Here is a 17,037-nt window from a genome sequence, read left to right as displayed (position 1 = left end):
TAACTGTGTGTTGTTTTGTTTTTGTTTTTAACCTGAGTTTTAAATATACAATGAAAATGAGCTTTCCAAAATCAATAAATAAATACAGTTTCGAAATGGTGTGGATGAGGGGAATAACTGCTATTCACATTTAATAATAGTAATAATAAATAATCTTAAAAATAAAACTAAAATACAATAACAACATAAATTTAATTGACTTTGTAGATTTGTTGATGAATTCGCCGAATGTGAATCGAAATATTCTTCATAATTTTGAACACTGGCTCGAATCACTGGATTGGCACTGTTGCTGTAGTGTTGCCGGTTTATGCTGCTGCTTCGTGTGGTAGTGGTGGTGGTGGTGGTGGTGGTGCTTCTGGTGACAGGTCTTGCAATGTACATCTCCTTACCCAGGTTTATGCCGCTGGGCATGGGAAAGCAAAAGACCCTTTCAATGTTGACAACCTCATTGGAGTTCATCATATTGAACTCCCGCACAGTTATGGGTACACAAATCGCTGGTTCCTCGAGGGAGTTCTCGGTTGCATAGGGGGAACCCAACTTTGTTATATTGCCCGGCAATTTGGGCCACAAAGAGGGTGGTATATTTAATGCAGTCAATGTTAAGGGTAATTCTGCGGAATGACTCTCGGTGCTTTGTTCCACCGTAAGATCCGAGTCATTCTCTTCTGGTGACCGTTCCGTTGATATAACCGAAGACAGGGGTGTATCCATAAAATCCGTTGGCCAATTCATGCGTATTACACTGATATCTTCATCCTCCTGTAACTGAGGTGCAGAGTTCGCTGTGGGTGCTTGTCTTGTCTCCACCTCTATGTCATCATAATCTCCATTTTTTCCAACACCCTCATCATCATCATCATTACTTGCATCTTCATCATCATGGGTAGGACGATGATTATGATGATGCTGCTGTTGCTGCTGCTGCCGATGCTTATTGTACTGCTCATCTGGTGTCACCTCAATGGAATGCCTCGAGCTTTGTTTATGATTGTACTTTATTTCTATGGTGTCATTAATCTGTCTAACCACCTCCACTGGTGGCACATTTCCGTCGACTTTTTTACCATCGATTGGGATTGTCACACTTTGTTCTGTGTTCTCCGAGGAAAATTGATGGTTGGCTGGAAATGTCGACGTTGTTGTGGCCATTGTTGTAGATGACGGTGTTGCCGTTGAGCTTGACAAATTGGTGCGTATCTTTTGACGACCTTGTTTTTTAAGATTTTTGGTAGAAGATCTAAGCTTTTGTTCTACATTCTCTGTGGATTCTTTGGAAGGCTTTTGTTTCAAAGAAGACGATAGCGACTTTTCAAATGAATCATTCTCAAATTTTATGGGTTTCGGTTGTTTGTTGTCAATGAAGCCACCTAGAAAGAAAACAACAAAACAAAATAAATATAATAAATTTAGTTGTTTTAATAAAAAAATATATATTAATTTTTTACCGATTTTAGAATAAATGAACAATATTACAACGACAAAAAGAGATATTTTTAATTAAAAAAAACTCTATAACACAAACGGCAGCCTTGGATCAGAAAAATGCGCATGGGAGTATTTTTGAACCATTATAGTCCCATTTTAAACATACTTTTTCACCCCTAACAAAGACGGAACTATAATAGGCTATGAAACAATATAAGTAAATATTGGAGAGTTGGCTCTAGCATTCTCCTCCAAAACCAAATCTGTGGATCCTCATTTAAGATAGAATAGAAAATTTTAGACATTTTTAATTATAAGAAACCACTGTAGGATTCCAGATTTGTTAATGGAACTAACTTCGATATGCATTTAAATTTACAGCAACATTTTTCCCGGATTTGGCAATAATTTGGTTCTTCAGTTTCTAAGTGTGTGGAACAAAAAATTTAAGCATGTGTGCATTTTAGTACCATCTGAGCGAAAAAGCTCATCCCCACAGAGAACACATAATTTCAAATTGCTTCGGATTAGTTAGAATTGTTAATGGACTTCATCAAAACACCAAAATTGAAGCGTATCGTTATAAGAAGAAAATATCAAAACATAGACCGACAGAACCCATTTTCGAAATCACTTATCCCCAAAGTTCCACATAAAGAAGTTAGAAGATTACAAGTAAAAAAGCTGTAAGTTCGGCCGGGCCGAACTTTGAATACCCTCCACCATTTGGAACGAATTTAGCAATTCTCAAAAACAATAAAATCCGTTAAAAATTCTGTTACAGTCTTAAAAATACCAAATGTATCTGTTATATTAGGGTCTACACGACGACATAAACCTGCATAGATAACATTTGTCATAAGACATTAAAATATTTAAATGCAAAACTTAAAAAAAGACGGTTATAATTTCGATAAAATCAAAATACCAAATATCGGGAGGTACCGTTACATGGGGCCTATACGAAGACGTGGACCTGCACAGACAATTTTCTGTCTTAGGCTGTATTATCCATTACGAACCTCAAATACCAAATTTGAAACAATTCCGGTGAATAAATTCGCTAAACTCATCAAAATACCGAATATCAGGAGGTTATACGAAGACGTGGACCTGTACAGACAATGTTCTATCTTAGGATGTAGTATCCTTCACGAACTTCAAATACGAAAATTTGAAACAACTCTGGTGAAAAATCTCCATAAAATCATTAAAATACCGAATATCGGAAGGTACCGTTATATGGGGGCTGTAGTATCCTAACCAACTTTAAATGCCGAATTTTAAACAATTCCGGTGAATAAATTCGCTAAACTCATCAAAATACCGAATATCAGGAGGTTATACGAAGACGTGGACCTGTACAGACAATGTTCTATCTTAGGATGTAGTATCCTTCACGAACTTCAAATACGAAAATTTGAAACAACTCTGGTGAAAAATCTCCATAAAATCATTAAAATACCGAATATTGGGAGGTACCGTTATATGGGGGCTATACCAAAACGTGGACATACATGGTCCATTTTCAATACCAAAAGTCCTGCAGACATACATTTGAGTAAAATTTTATCAATCTACTTCAATTTGTTCGGAAGCTAGAGTGATTCCACAGACGGACAGACGGACGGACATCGCAAAATCGACATAGAATTTTATGCTGATCAAGGTCTAAAATGTGTATTACTATGGTGGAGGGTATAAAAAGTATCAGTAGGTTTTGCCGACAGAAGTATACCCTCAACCAATGCTCTAATATTTAAACATATTTTGACTTCTGTTATGATTATTCAAATTGTTGACCCTCTATGGAGTAGGTTCCGATATAAATGTTACGACTTGCGAGTTTTGTTATTATCTTTAAATGGGATATGTGATAATTTTTTGAAAATCTTAAAATGTGCGTATGGTTCCAGATATAGTCGATCGAAGTATTCTATTTCCATACTTCATCTAATACAGATACAAATATTGGTATGGGCAAAATTACAAGAAAATCAAACATTTAATCAAATTTTATGCGAAATCATAAATGCCATATTTAGATTAAAGTATTGAAAATTGTGAGCCTTTGTGGCTGAGGTACAGGAGGGACGGTCCGGTCTCTACCATCTTAATAACAGATCTCGTGTTGATAGAAATATTGAGATGTGCCAAGCTTGAATTGAATCGGATGTTAACTTCGCGTTGTATGAGCTTCATGAATATTTAAAACTTTTCCCTTTGTGGGAGAGGTACTTGATGGAGTATACTGATATTTTCAACTTTCGCACCTGACTTAACACTGATGTAAATATTAGGATTGCAAAGTTTGAGCAATGTTGGATTGTCCTATCTCTTTCTGTGCAGTAAATTATTTATAACCTACAGCACATAGTGGTAAGGGTATTATGTCTTTGTGCATTTGCTTGTAATAGGAAGAAAGAAGCGGGATAGACCCATAGTTACTTTTGAGGATCTTCATGGAATCACTTTTTGAGACGATTTATGTATGTATTCCTGTGAACAAAATGCAGGTCGCATATATTATCCGATTGAGATGAAATTTTGCAAACAAGAACGAACTCTATTGATATTGGTAATAATCGGATCAGATTTTGATATAGCTCCCATATGTCCTACCTATTGCGGGTAAATTGCGCACCTAATGGCTAATATAAGTCCAAATGACCTGTATTTTGGTACATCACACCGAATTCAGTCTAGAAGTATGTAAAAAAAATTGGAGAAAATCGGTTCAGATATAGCTATAGCTATATATACCATTCATCCGATTTGGGGTTTTAAGTCTCTCACATGCTTAATATGCCCTAGAGAAGAATGATATTTGGTACCGGATGGCTAATATAAGCCCAAATGACCTGTATTTTGGTACATCCCACCGAATTCAGTCTAGAAGTATGTAAAAAAAATTGGAGAAAATCGGTTCAGATATAGCTATATATACCATTCATCCGATTTGGGGTTTTAAGTCCCTTACATGCTTAATATGCCCTAGAGAAGAATGATATTTGGTATTCCGAAATAAGTGTATCCAATTTTGTCAGATTTGAATATAGCTCCCATATACATATATCCTAAATTTGAGAAGCACCAAATGGCCAATATCAGTCCTAATGACCTGAATTTTGGCACATCCGACCGAATTCAGACTAGTAGCAAGTACATAAAATTCGAAGAAATCGGTTCAGATATAGCTATAGCTCCCATATACATGTGTCACCCGATTTGGTGTTTTTAAGTCCCTCACATCCGTAATATGCATTCGACAACAATGATATTTGGCACCAGATATGTTATAAAGCTCGGAAACACCTTTGCCAAATTTTGTCGAGAACGACAAAGATTCGGATATATATGGGAGATAATATTTATATTATTAATTAATATTATAATATTAATCCGATTTCATGTTTATTGTGCAAATAATGGCTAAAAGCCATGCAACTCGGCTCCGATATATATATCTTTTTAATATAATCCTCCTCCAAGTGATATCATGCACTCTATAGTAAGCTATAACTGTTCTAAAGCCAAATGTGGAAATAAATTATTTTTTTACGGAAGCTCTACTAAATATGCATATGCAGCGGGACAAACGTTATGGGCCCGCTCGACTTTTAAATTTCCTTACTGTTTATACCCTACAACACTATGTGTTGGGTGTATTATAGGTTTGATTGGGCCAAAAATTATGTAACACCTCGAAATATTGGTTTCCCACATAGGAAAGTAAGTAGGGATCTTCCTATCTCGCCGAGCTGAGACGATCTAGCTATGTATGTCCGTCCGTCCGTCTGCCCATGTTAATTTGTAATCACTTCACAGGTCGCAATTATGGCCCGATCTTCACAAAATTTAGAATGAAAGTGGGCATAGGGCCCTCTTGGCATAAAAGTATAAAATCTAAATCGTATTAAAAGATACCAGTAATGATGTTAATATAGATTTTGTTGTATTTTGTGACATTTTTTCATATTTTTTATCGCATGCTATTTTTTCAATTTGACTTATAATATTGATGTATACATTTTGTAACATTTTTTCAATTTACAACACAGGTTGGGGTTATTATATACAGATTGCAATTATCGTCCGATCCTCACGAAAATTTTCACAAAGGTAGGGTTAGGCTCAGAAGGGCTAGGCCAATTGTTTTCAAAGATGTCCGCAATATAATTAGGAGTTGAAATGGACCAACAATTAAAAATCTTCCTGATTTTGCAGCCATTATAAAGGTCACAAATAGAAACCAAAGGACACTAAATATCGTACGAAGTTAGAGTTTAGGACAGCGGGTAGAATCGACCACTACTCTTGTGTGAAAAAATAAGAACATTACTTGCAGGCGGTATCCGAAATACACAAAATGCGAACATCTGGCTTTTTTATTCTGATTTCGTTGACGAATATACCCAAATATCGTAGACAAGCAAATTATATAGATGACTCTTAATTTGGAGATAAAGAGGGACCTCTTATGTAGATGATCGCAAAATATTATATAAAACTGAACCAAAAACAGAAAAAAAATCCTGATAACTCAATTGAAGCCAATCGACACACCTTAGAAGAGAGTTAAGGACAGCGAAGAAGTCTAGCATTTTTGTTGACCTTTGGATTATATTTAGCTGTAAAATGGACCACAACAACTAATAACTCGACGGAGTGCGTAAATATTGGACAAATGTCAATGGTCAAAATGCTAACGGTAATATCTAGGCAGTGCTTCGTGACATAAATTCAAAAGCGAAATCTTTTAAAATGGATTTGGACATAAGGGGGCTTCTAACATGTTGTAGGGTATCACATGGTCGGCCCAGCACGACTATAGCCTTTGCTTACTTGTTTTTTTTTTTTTTGAAAATGTATTCCTGTTGTGGGGAATGTACCAGAAGAGGTTAACCAATATTGCCCGTCTCCGAACTCGATCTAAATTTGACAATAATATTACGATGTACCAAATTTGAATCAAATCGGATACTCCCTTCAAGAGTTATAGTGCGCCCCAGCCAGACAGCAGACAAACGGACGGACGGACATCGCTAGATCGACTCCAAATGTCCTGAAACGGATTTGGTCCAAAGAGACCTATGGTCTAAAACCGTTATTTCAACTAGGCTCGTTTTGGCCGTATCAAATGATATGACTGAGTGTATAAAAATTTGATTTTTGATCTGGTTCTAAATAATTTTGATAAAGAGCGATAAGTCTTACAAATGATTCCAAATTACTCTGAAGTAAGTACTTCTTTGAATTTTATTTATTTTAAGTAACCCTTGTAATGACCAAAATCATGCAACTTGTTTTTAGCTGCAAATATCATTATATAAATGAACTATGTGTATTAAAATCTAAACATAATTGATAATTCAATGAATATAAAAAACTTACTTATTGTATTGTCCTGTAGCATTACAATAAATAAGTTTTTTATATTCTTGAATTTATTTTGTTTTTATTTAAAAATGTTACAATGTCTATTTGGTTTTGATTCAGGAAATGTCTATTTGTTTTTCCTTCGCTCGGTCTGGGGAAACTTGCAAGTTACAGCTAACAATGGGAAAAGCAGGAACTTGTCAAATTCAGTGCTCATACACTAAGAGTTTGTCCTTAGGATATATTAGTTGTCATAGCAAATGCCAAGCGTACAAGAAACTGCATTTTTTTAGAGTTTTAGAGTGATTCGAGGTAGAAATAGATTTGAACCTACACACTTCCTTTTTACACTTTTTTTACTGTTAGCCTAATACCATTGTAAAGGCGTGGTGGGTCTACAAAATTGCCAAAATTTATTTTATATCAAATTCTGTCACACATTCCCTACTTCATTCAAATTTGGCAAATATATAGCGAGTTTGGTGCATCAAATACACGAATTCGGCCGAAAATTCATATAAGAGAAAACATTCTTTGCCCAGCAGTTTGTAAACAAACAAAATGATCGTATTTACTTGCCAAAGAGGTCAGCTGAAAATGTGCACCTTCGGTTGGCCACCAGAACTCAAGCGCCGGTCATCGTGATGGTGTGGGCCGCCATAACAGCCGATGGTCGCTCTCCGCTCGTATTAATCGACCGTCAGAGTAAATGGCGAATATTATCGCGAAAATATTCTGGAGGGTATATTAAGGCCTTCGGCACGCAAACATTTTGGCCGCAGACCTTGGACATTCCAACAGGACTCAGCACAATAGCACTCAGCACGAGACACCCAAGTATGGTTTCAAAATGAGGTTCATGGCCGGATACCAATCCGTTGGACTATTGTGTCTGGAGTATTTTGGAAAGCAAGGTTAGCACTAAAAAATACCAAAGTGTCGATCACCTCAAGCAAGCGCTTCGACGGGAACGGGCCAAAATACCGCAGAAAAACATTCGGGCAGCGTGTGACGGTTTCATTGGCCGTTTTGAGGCCATAATTCGCGCCAAAGGTGACCAATTCGAACAAATCTAAACGTATTCTTCAATTTGAAGCTATTTCTGACATTTTTGCTTTCATTCAATAAAATTTAAAGAAATGTAAAAATTATGGCGTTTGACTTTGTTGCAGTATTTATCTCACCCTGTATATTCTTGATCAGAGAATTTAAATTTTGCACAGATCGGTATTTTGTCGAAGATCAGTCCATGATATATAACGGTGCCCTCTATACTCAGTGTTTTGATGATTGCAGCCAAAATTTTCAGTGAAATTGTCTGAGCTCCTTCTAAGTATGTTACTTCCTGAAAGAGAAATGTATATAGGTCCACGATATCGTATCGTTTTTATCGTATCGTTATCGTTTTTTAACAGGAATTGTTTCAAATTTCGTGGTTAGGATTCGCAATAGGCACAACAGCCTATGCCAAAAATTGCGTATGTAGGTCCACGTATTCATATAGCCTCCATATAACGGTGCCTCCTAATTTTCGGTATTTTGATGAAACTAGTGACATTATTCACCGGAGTTGTTTCAAATTTCGTATTTAGAGTTCGTAATGAGAACTACAGACTGTGCAGGTCCGGGTTTGCAATTTCGTATTTGAAGTTCATAATAGGTACTACAGCCTGTGACAGAAAATTGCGTATGCAGGCCTACGTCTTCGCATAGCCTCCATATAACGGTACCTCTCAATATTCGTTATTTTGATGATTTTAGCTAAATTCTTCACCGGATTTTTTTCAAGTTTCGTATTTGAATATTGTAATAGCTTATGACAAAAGTTGCCAATGCAGGTCCACGTCTTAATATAGAACCCAATATAACGGCTATATTCGGTATTTTTATGATTTTAACAGAAAGTTTTTATTTTCAACACTGAGGTATACCACACCGGTTACGCTGACCAACCAAGTTAAAGGTTCTATGTATATTCAAAGGAAAACTATATTATTAAAATCGGACGACTAGAACCAGGTCCGTAAACTCGGGATGTCGGACGAAAAACTTTATTCCAATATAATTGGGTTAAAAGTGGTAGACATTCAAACTAATTTTGAGAAACGTCTTTAAAGGACATTTAAACTGTTTTTGTGTTAGATACCATGGATCATGGTTACACAGGTATCAGAAAAATTTAGTGATACATTCCGACTTGTTTTAAGTATCCAATACTTTATGTCAATCATCTATCCGTCTAATGAGATGTGAGAAGATGTTCAAAAATGATTGGACTGGATAAATACTATTGAGACCAGCAAAAATTTATTTTTACTCTTTCCAGAATTTATAACCCCTTCTACAATAATTACGAGATTTTGCACCCTTTCAATGAGAATTGTGAAGCTCTCTCAACATATGATCTTCCAAAAATCATGAATGAAAACAACTAGTCTGGCTCTGGAAGTCTCTAGAAACTGATTTCATACATTACAAAAACCATAAAAAATACATTGAAAACCAATAACAACTAGAAATATCTGCAATAAAAATGACCACCACTCACCATGCTGTCTATTGATGGTTTTGTTGGAAACTTTTCCAGCAGGATCAGCAGCAGCCAATGCCGCAGCTGCATTCTCGAAGATGCCAATGATATTGTCATTGTGATTGCCATTGTTGGTCATCTGTATTTTTGTATTTGTCGTTGTTGTTGTTGTTGTGTTTAACGCCGCAACCGGTTGCAAAGGCGGATCTGGCTTCCAAGTGCCATAAACGATTGACTCGAATACAGGACCATTTTCATTGCTAGTCAAAACGTATTTTGAAATGCGATCTTCCAAAACAGGACCAGAATAGGCTGGTGATGTTGTACTACTGGACGGTGTTGTTGGTGTTGTCCTTGTGGTGGGTGCTGAGGGCGTTGTGGAACTTGTTGAAGAACTTTGATGTAGAGGAGGAATGTTGTTACTACTGGCTGATATCGGTATCCAACCAGGCGTAATAAAGGGTCCTATGGGCTTGCGTGTTGGAAGTGTCACTTTGGCCGTGGTGGGAACCACAAATGGGTACAGCATTGGTTGAAGCGGAGGATTTTGCGAATCAAAACCTGGTGGCAAGAGCAGTGTTGATGGTTTTACCGATGTTGATTCCGGCTGCTGTTCTGCTGATGCTGGTAGATGGGAAAAAGGCAGTGGCACCTGTATGCTGACCACACCAACAATGGAAATGCATGCGTATGTGACCAGCAGTGAATATTGTTGGAACATTTTCAATTTTTCGTTTCTTGTTCTAATTCGAGTTTCGAGAAGAGGCGAATCGCACACTTGCTAATCATTAAAAATTATTATTATGTTTTTTTTTTCTCTCTTATTACTGTTGTTATCTTGTTGTTGCTCTTCAATTTTCTTCACTTGGCTTGCACGTTCAGGTTTGCAAAATGGCTATCAGCTCTGCTCCACTTTCTGACCGTAACACATTAAAAATAAAACTCTGTTAATTTTGCTTTACACCTTTTATTTCATTTTCTTCTTCGCAGTTCATAGCATTATTTGTTTCGATTCTTTCAAGAAGTTTCAACTACATTCGAATGCGATCTTCAGCGTTATTGTTTTTCACGTTTACACCATTTCAAATTGAATCTAATTCGTTGCGGTTCATTTATTTTATTTTTTAAGTCATTGTGTTGTGCGAAAAAACACAGTTTCCAAAGCATTTGTTCATTTTGTTGTCTTGCCTGATATTACTCATTTGAATCCGCGGGGATATGAGTACAACGGTTTTAATATCTATTTATACCCTACACCACAAGGTGGTCAGGGTGTTATGTCTTTGTGCATTTGTTTGTAACAGGCAGAAGGAAACGAGATAGACCCATACTTCCTTTTGATGATCTGCATAGAATCACATTCTGAGTCGATTTATGCATGTCCGTCCGTCTGTCCGTCCGTCCATGTATTTTTGTAAACAAAGTACAGGTCGCATTTATTGCCCGATCCAGATGAAATGTTGCAAAGATCTTTTGTTTGGCCCAAGGACGAACCTTATTGAAATTGGAGATAATCGGTCAAAATTTAGATATATTTTTAGATTTATGGGTAACAAATATAAAAAATCGGATGAACAATATATATGGGAGCTATAGCTTTATCTGAACCGATCTTTACCAAATTTTGCATACTAGCTTCTAGACTCAATTCGGTTGTATGTGCCAAATTCCATCCCATTTGGATGGATAGACTTTTGGTGCACAATAAAAGGTAAATCGGACGAAGTTATATATGGGAGCTATATCAAAATCTGAACCGATATCGATAAAATTTAGCAAAGGTATTTCTCAGCTGCATTTGATATATTTCCTCAAATATTGTTGTTACAGAGTGCATATTACGGCTGCGGAGGGCAAAAATAACAAATCGGATGAACAATATATATGGAAGCTATTGCTATATCTGAACCGATTTCGATCAAATTTGGCATACTTATTTTCAGGCCTAATTTCAGGCCTATTCGGTATGATATTAGACGTTTGGTGCACAATAAAAGGCAAATCGGACGAAGATATATATGGGAGCTATATCTAAATTTTTACCGATTATCTCCAATTTCAATAGGGTTTGTCCTTGAGCCAAATAAATTTTGTTTGCAAAATTTCATCTCAATCGGATAATAAATGCGACCTGCATTTTGTTCACAAAAATACATGGACAGACGGACGGACGGACAGACGGACTCATATACATAAATCAACTCAGAAAGTGAGTCTATGCAGATCATCTAAAGGAACTATGGGTCTATCTCGTTTCCTTTTGCCTGTTACAAACAAATGCACAAAGACATAATACCCTGACCACCATGTGGTGTAGGGTATAAAAACCAGAACAGAGGGAAAACCAGTAAGCAAAGCTCAAAAGTCGGGCGGGGCCGACTATATGATACCCTACACCACTATGCATATTTAGTAGAGCTCTCGTAAAAAGGTTTATACAGGGCATTTCAGAGCTCTATGAGATATTTGGTACAAAATCGAAATCTATCTAATTCTATCGTGCATTTTCCGAACTATAGCTATCTCTGAACCGGGTTTCTCCAAATTTGACGTATTAGCTTCTAGACGGAATTCGGTCTTATGTACGAAAATTCATGCCATTTGGGCTGATATTGGCCATTTGATGCACAATTAACACGAAATCGGATGACCTTATTGGGAGGCATATCCAAATCGGAACAGATTTTAATACAATTAAAATCAACTATTTTTGGGCTTTATCTGATATCTGGTACCAAATATCATTCCTGTGGAGTGCATATTACGAATGTGAGGGACTTAAAGACCAAATCGGATGAAAGATATATATGGGAGCTATATCCAAATCTGAACCGATTTCGATAAAATTTAAAACAGCTATTCCTGTGCTCCATCTAATACCTGGTACCAAATATTACGGTTGTGGAGTGAATATTACGAATGTAAGGGACTAAAACACTAAATCGGATGAAACATATATATGGTTGCTATATCTATATCTGAACCGATTTTCACTAAATTTGACATACTTGCTTCTAGGCTGAATTTGGTCCGATGTACTAAAATTCAGTCCATTTGGACTTATATCGGCCATTTGGTGCACAATTAACCCGAAATCGGATGAAGATATATATGGGAGCTATATCCAAATCTGAACCGATTTCGATAAAATTACAAACAGCTATTTCTGGGCTATATCTTATATCTGGTACCAAATATCATTCTTGTGGAGTGCATATTACGAATGTGAGAGGCTTAAACACCAAATCGGATGAAACATATATATGGGAGCTATAGCTGTTTCTGAACCGATTTTCGGTTCATTATTGAAAAACTGGTTCGGTTCAGAACCGGTTTGCAGTCCTTACGCAGTCCATACGTGAGCACTAATTGACCTTCATTGAAAATTTCAAGATTCTAACTACGGTCATTTGTCTGGGCGTTGGTTAAAGTCAGTAACAACGATAAGGGATCCTCAGTGAAAAAAAAATACCTACACCTTTTTAGCTAAGTCATTTGTGGGACTTGAGTGCATTTTTATACCCTCCACCATTCTAAGGGGGGTATATTAACTTTGTCATTCCGTTTGTATCTCCCCGAAATATTCATAATAGACCCTACAAAGTATATATATTCTGGATCAGCGTAAAATTCGAAGACGATCTAGCGATTTCCGTCTGTTTGTCTGTTGTAATACGCTATCTTTCGAACGCATGTATGCTAAAATTTTGCATACATTCATAGTTTACCAGTAGGCAGGTTAAGTTCGTAAAACATTTTCTTATAGCCGGTATTATTTCAAATTTCGTACTGGAAGATCCTAATGGGTATTACAACCTATGACAAAAATTTTAGTATGCAGGTCCACGTCTTCGTATAGTCCTCATATGACGGTTTTCATTAAAGTGGTAGTCTACGATTTTTTTTTTTTTTTTTTTTTTTTTTGAAATTCTTTAAGTTCCTTCGAAATGGTGGAGGGTATTAAAAGTTCGGCCCTGCCGAACTTATATGCTTTTTTACTTGTCATGGTTTTGATTGTTCCCCCGTTAAAAGACAAGCTAGATTTGCAGATCATAATGCTTTTCTTATTTTATCGGCAATTTGTTGAGCAGGGGCTGGATTCTATTTCTATGAAAATATGAAATGAAAAATATTTCCTTTATAAAATTTTTCATTTGACATTTCTTTCCTTTATAAAATTTTTAATTTCACATTTTCATAGAACAAGAATTGAGGCCCAGGTTTTCTATTTTAAACGGCAGCTAAATGTTGTTGTTTCCTCAAAGTAGATAATATATAAAGTATGTCCAGTCAGAGTGGAGGGACACAAACTGCTTAGAAATCTCATTGATTTGCTCAAATTTTCGGTATTTCTTCATTTCACAACGTTGTTTATATTTTAGAATTTAATGACTCAATTCCCGCGGTTATTTTTTTAACATTTTATTAAAGGCCAATTTTCTTTAGTAGTGGGGAACAGTTTTTTTAAACAATTTTCCTGTGAAAGTACGAGCATTTATTGCAAAACTTTTCGCTTTTACGTTATTTTTATATTTGATTTATGTATATTGTTTCATTAATTTATTTCATTTTTTTTTTTTTTTTTTCAATATCAAGACACACTTTTGCATTGGCTTAACGACTTTTTCTTAAATTTCAATTTGAAATGGTGTAATCCATGGCGATGTGCGTTGTTGTACACTTGTTGGAGTTGGAAAGAAATTGTTCCGTTCCTTACACTTTAAGCGTTTCGTAGACGAGCGTGTGTGGGGCTGTTAAAACAGAATTATTGCGCGTTTATCTTCATTACCGGTCAGCATCTTTGTTTGAACTGATATTTCAATCAGTTCTTCGGTTGTTGCAAACCCCATTTCTGGTCAAAACTCAATCGTCGTTGCCAATGGCTTGGCTAGTGCAGATAGTTAGCCGTGCCGCTTGGTGTCTGCATGCCCACCACCACTAAAGCTGTGATGCTTCACTTCGGCTGGCTTAAGTTTTGGTTGGATCTCTTTGTCTGTCTTTTTGTTTGTTTTGTTATGTTTTCTGCCACCGATGATGAAAAGGCCGTTAATTTCTGTTCAATTTCTTCTTCTTCTTCATCTTTCTATTATCGTTTCTTTATTGTTTTTATTATTATTGTTCTTTTGTTGTTGATTACAAGACAGTTTTCTTCTTTTTCATTTTGATAGTTTTTTTTTGAAACGTTTACCCTACGTCCATCCATATAATGTGTGTTTGAATGTGTTAAAGCTCATAGAGAATGTCGAGTAAACTGCATGCGGGGGAAACCTTGTGCCCGCATCTGAAATCGTGTGTTGTAAATCTATCTGACCTTAGCTTAAGAATTTTTGAAATTCAAACACAAATCACCGTTACAAATTATTCTGTTTTTTTTATTGTTATCATAACCCCTATCAATATTTTTGTTCTCTGTGCTGTCAGCTTTGCTTGGGTTTATACATTCATTAAAGCTCCAAAGACTGGAGAAGTGTTTGTTTGTAATTTATAGACTCAATAACTGCTAAACATATTTTCCATAGAATTTCCATATATACTACAGCATTTTTAAAATTCCACTGGAAACTGGAGCATCAGAAGCGCAGGTACGTCCAGCAAATTTAGTTTTATTGATCGGTTATAGTTACAGTCTTCGAATTAGGAATGTGTAACGCAAATTGGTTCAAAAATAAATTTGCCAAATTATATTGATCGGTTTGCCAAATTATATTGATCCAAATTATATTGATCGGTTCGATTTCGTTTATTTCATGAACCAAACACGATAAGCATGTTCGATTCCAATAAAATTTGAAATGAGTGACTGGATTTTATCAGAAAAGAAATTTGCGAAATTATATTGAAATTGGTTCAGATTTGGATATAGCTCCCATATACATTTTTGGTCGATTTCATATATTTGATGCGTCAAACACGATATTTGGTACTAAAATTAATTTGCCAAATTATAATGAAATCGGTTCAGATTTGGATATAGCTCCCATGTATATTTTCGATTCCAAGAAAATTTGAAATGAGAGAGAGGATTAGATCAGAAAATAATTTTGCAAACTGTATTGAAATTGGTTCGACCGATTTCATATATTTGATGCGTCAAACACGATATGTATGACCGATTTCAATGAAATTCAGAAGAAGTTCCGCAATTTGGTACTAAAAATAATTTGCCAAATTATAATGAAATCGGTTCACATTTGGATATAGCTCCCATATACATATATTCGATTCCAATGGATTCCAATGAAATTTGGAATGAGAGAGAGGATTTAATCAGAAAATAATTTTGCAAATTGTATTGAAATCGGTTCAGATTTGGATATAGTTCAAATATATATTTTTGGGCCGATTTCGTATGAAATTTGGAATTCGGTACAAAAAAATTACAAATATATATTGAAATCATTTCAGATTTGAATATAGCTCTTACATTCATTTTCGTCCGATTTCATGTATTTAATGCACCAAAGAAGCTACGTATCTCCAATTTCAATAAAATTTGGAATGTGCATGGAATTAGGTCTAAAAATAAATTTGGTATATTATATTAAAATCGGTTCAGATTTCGATATAGCTTCCATATACATTTTCGATTTCATGTATTTGATGCACCAAACACGCTATAAATCTGTAATTTCAATGAAATGTGGAATGTGTGACGGATCTTGGTGTACTAATAAATTTGTCGAATTACATTGATATGGGTTCAGATTTGGATATAGTTATCGTCCTATTTGATATATTTCATACACCAAACACGCTATATGTCAAATTTCAATGAAGTTTGGAATGTGTGACGGAATTTGTTCTAAAAATAACAAGAATCCAATTCTCTCTTAAAAGGTGACATTCCAATATTTATTCCACACAAGTTCAACTGGGAAGGTGGGATTTCGGTCCACACCTTCTATTACCTCCCCCACAAAGGGAAACAATTTCCTAACGTCAGGAAAAATTCAGCGATACTTTTCAAACTTGGTATATCTAAATATTTCTCACAAATAGAGATATTAAACGAATATGGAAACTATCGGTCCATTCCTTCTGGTACCTTCCCCACAAAAGTTCAACATTTTGATAATAATTTATTTGAATGAATTTAGAAAGAAATGTTCAATTTTCATTAAATTTTGCCCATGCCAATATTTTTATCAGTTTTAGGTGAAGTGGAATATTTCGGTCTGCATGTATGATTATTCTGGCAAAACCATGGTAAAATTAAGAAGGGAAACCTATTTCAAATAAGCATACCCATCCCTGCATTTTCTGTAATTTACCTTGTCAAATTTCACTGCATAAAAACTAGATTTCCATCTCTGATTTGTGTACTTACAATGAATTTATAAATATATATTTTGACAATTAGAAGTCAAACGAATTATTTTGAAAAAAAAAATGGTAAAGATATGCTTAAAAGAATAAGGATATGACTTTACCTTCTTAATTCTACCATGGTCAAAACATATACACAGTTTGTTTGTGTGTGTACATTGTTTTAAATAAAAAAATAAAATAATTTAAAATTATTTCAAATTCATTTGCAACAGAAATGCATATTTTCGACTTTTTCGGATGAAAATCGTATCGTAGATTTAATTTTGTGGAATTGCCCCAACATTCCTTTCATGTTTTGTAATTTTTCCCCAATATAACAATTTTAAAGGAAAAAATGTAAAATAAACAAAACCAAATGTTGCATATTT

General features: G+C 35.4%; 1 protein-coding gene across 1 annotated transcript; it reads right to left on the bottom strand.

The window, feature by feature from the left end:
* Window positions 1-14,406, bottom strand: LOC101895621 (uncharacterized). The gene is made up of 3 exons (XM_020038669.2): window positions 14,058-14,406; window positions 9,359-10,371; window positions 1-1,373 (listed from the first exon to the last, which is right to left on the bottom strand). The coding sequence occupies exons 2-3, from the start codon at window positions 10,059-10,061 to the stop codon at window positions 121-123; spliced, it is 1,956 nt and encodes a 651-aa protein (XP_019894228.2). The 5' UTR covers window positions 10,062-10,371; window positions 14,058-14,406; the 3' UTR covers window positions 1-120.
* Between the last annotated feature and the right edge of the window lie 2,631 nt (window positions 14,407-17,037).

Source organism: Musca domestica, unplaced genomic scaffold, assembly GCF_030504385.1.
Source record: "Musca domestica strain aabys unplaced genomic scaffold, Musca_domestica.polishedcontigs.V.1.1 17, whole genome shotgun sequence".
Classification (NCBI taxonomy): Eukaryota; Metazoa; Arthropoda; class Insecta; order Diptera; family Muscidae; genus Musca; species Musca domestica.
This window is presented reverse-complemented; position numbering and strand designations above follow the sequence as displayed.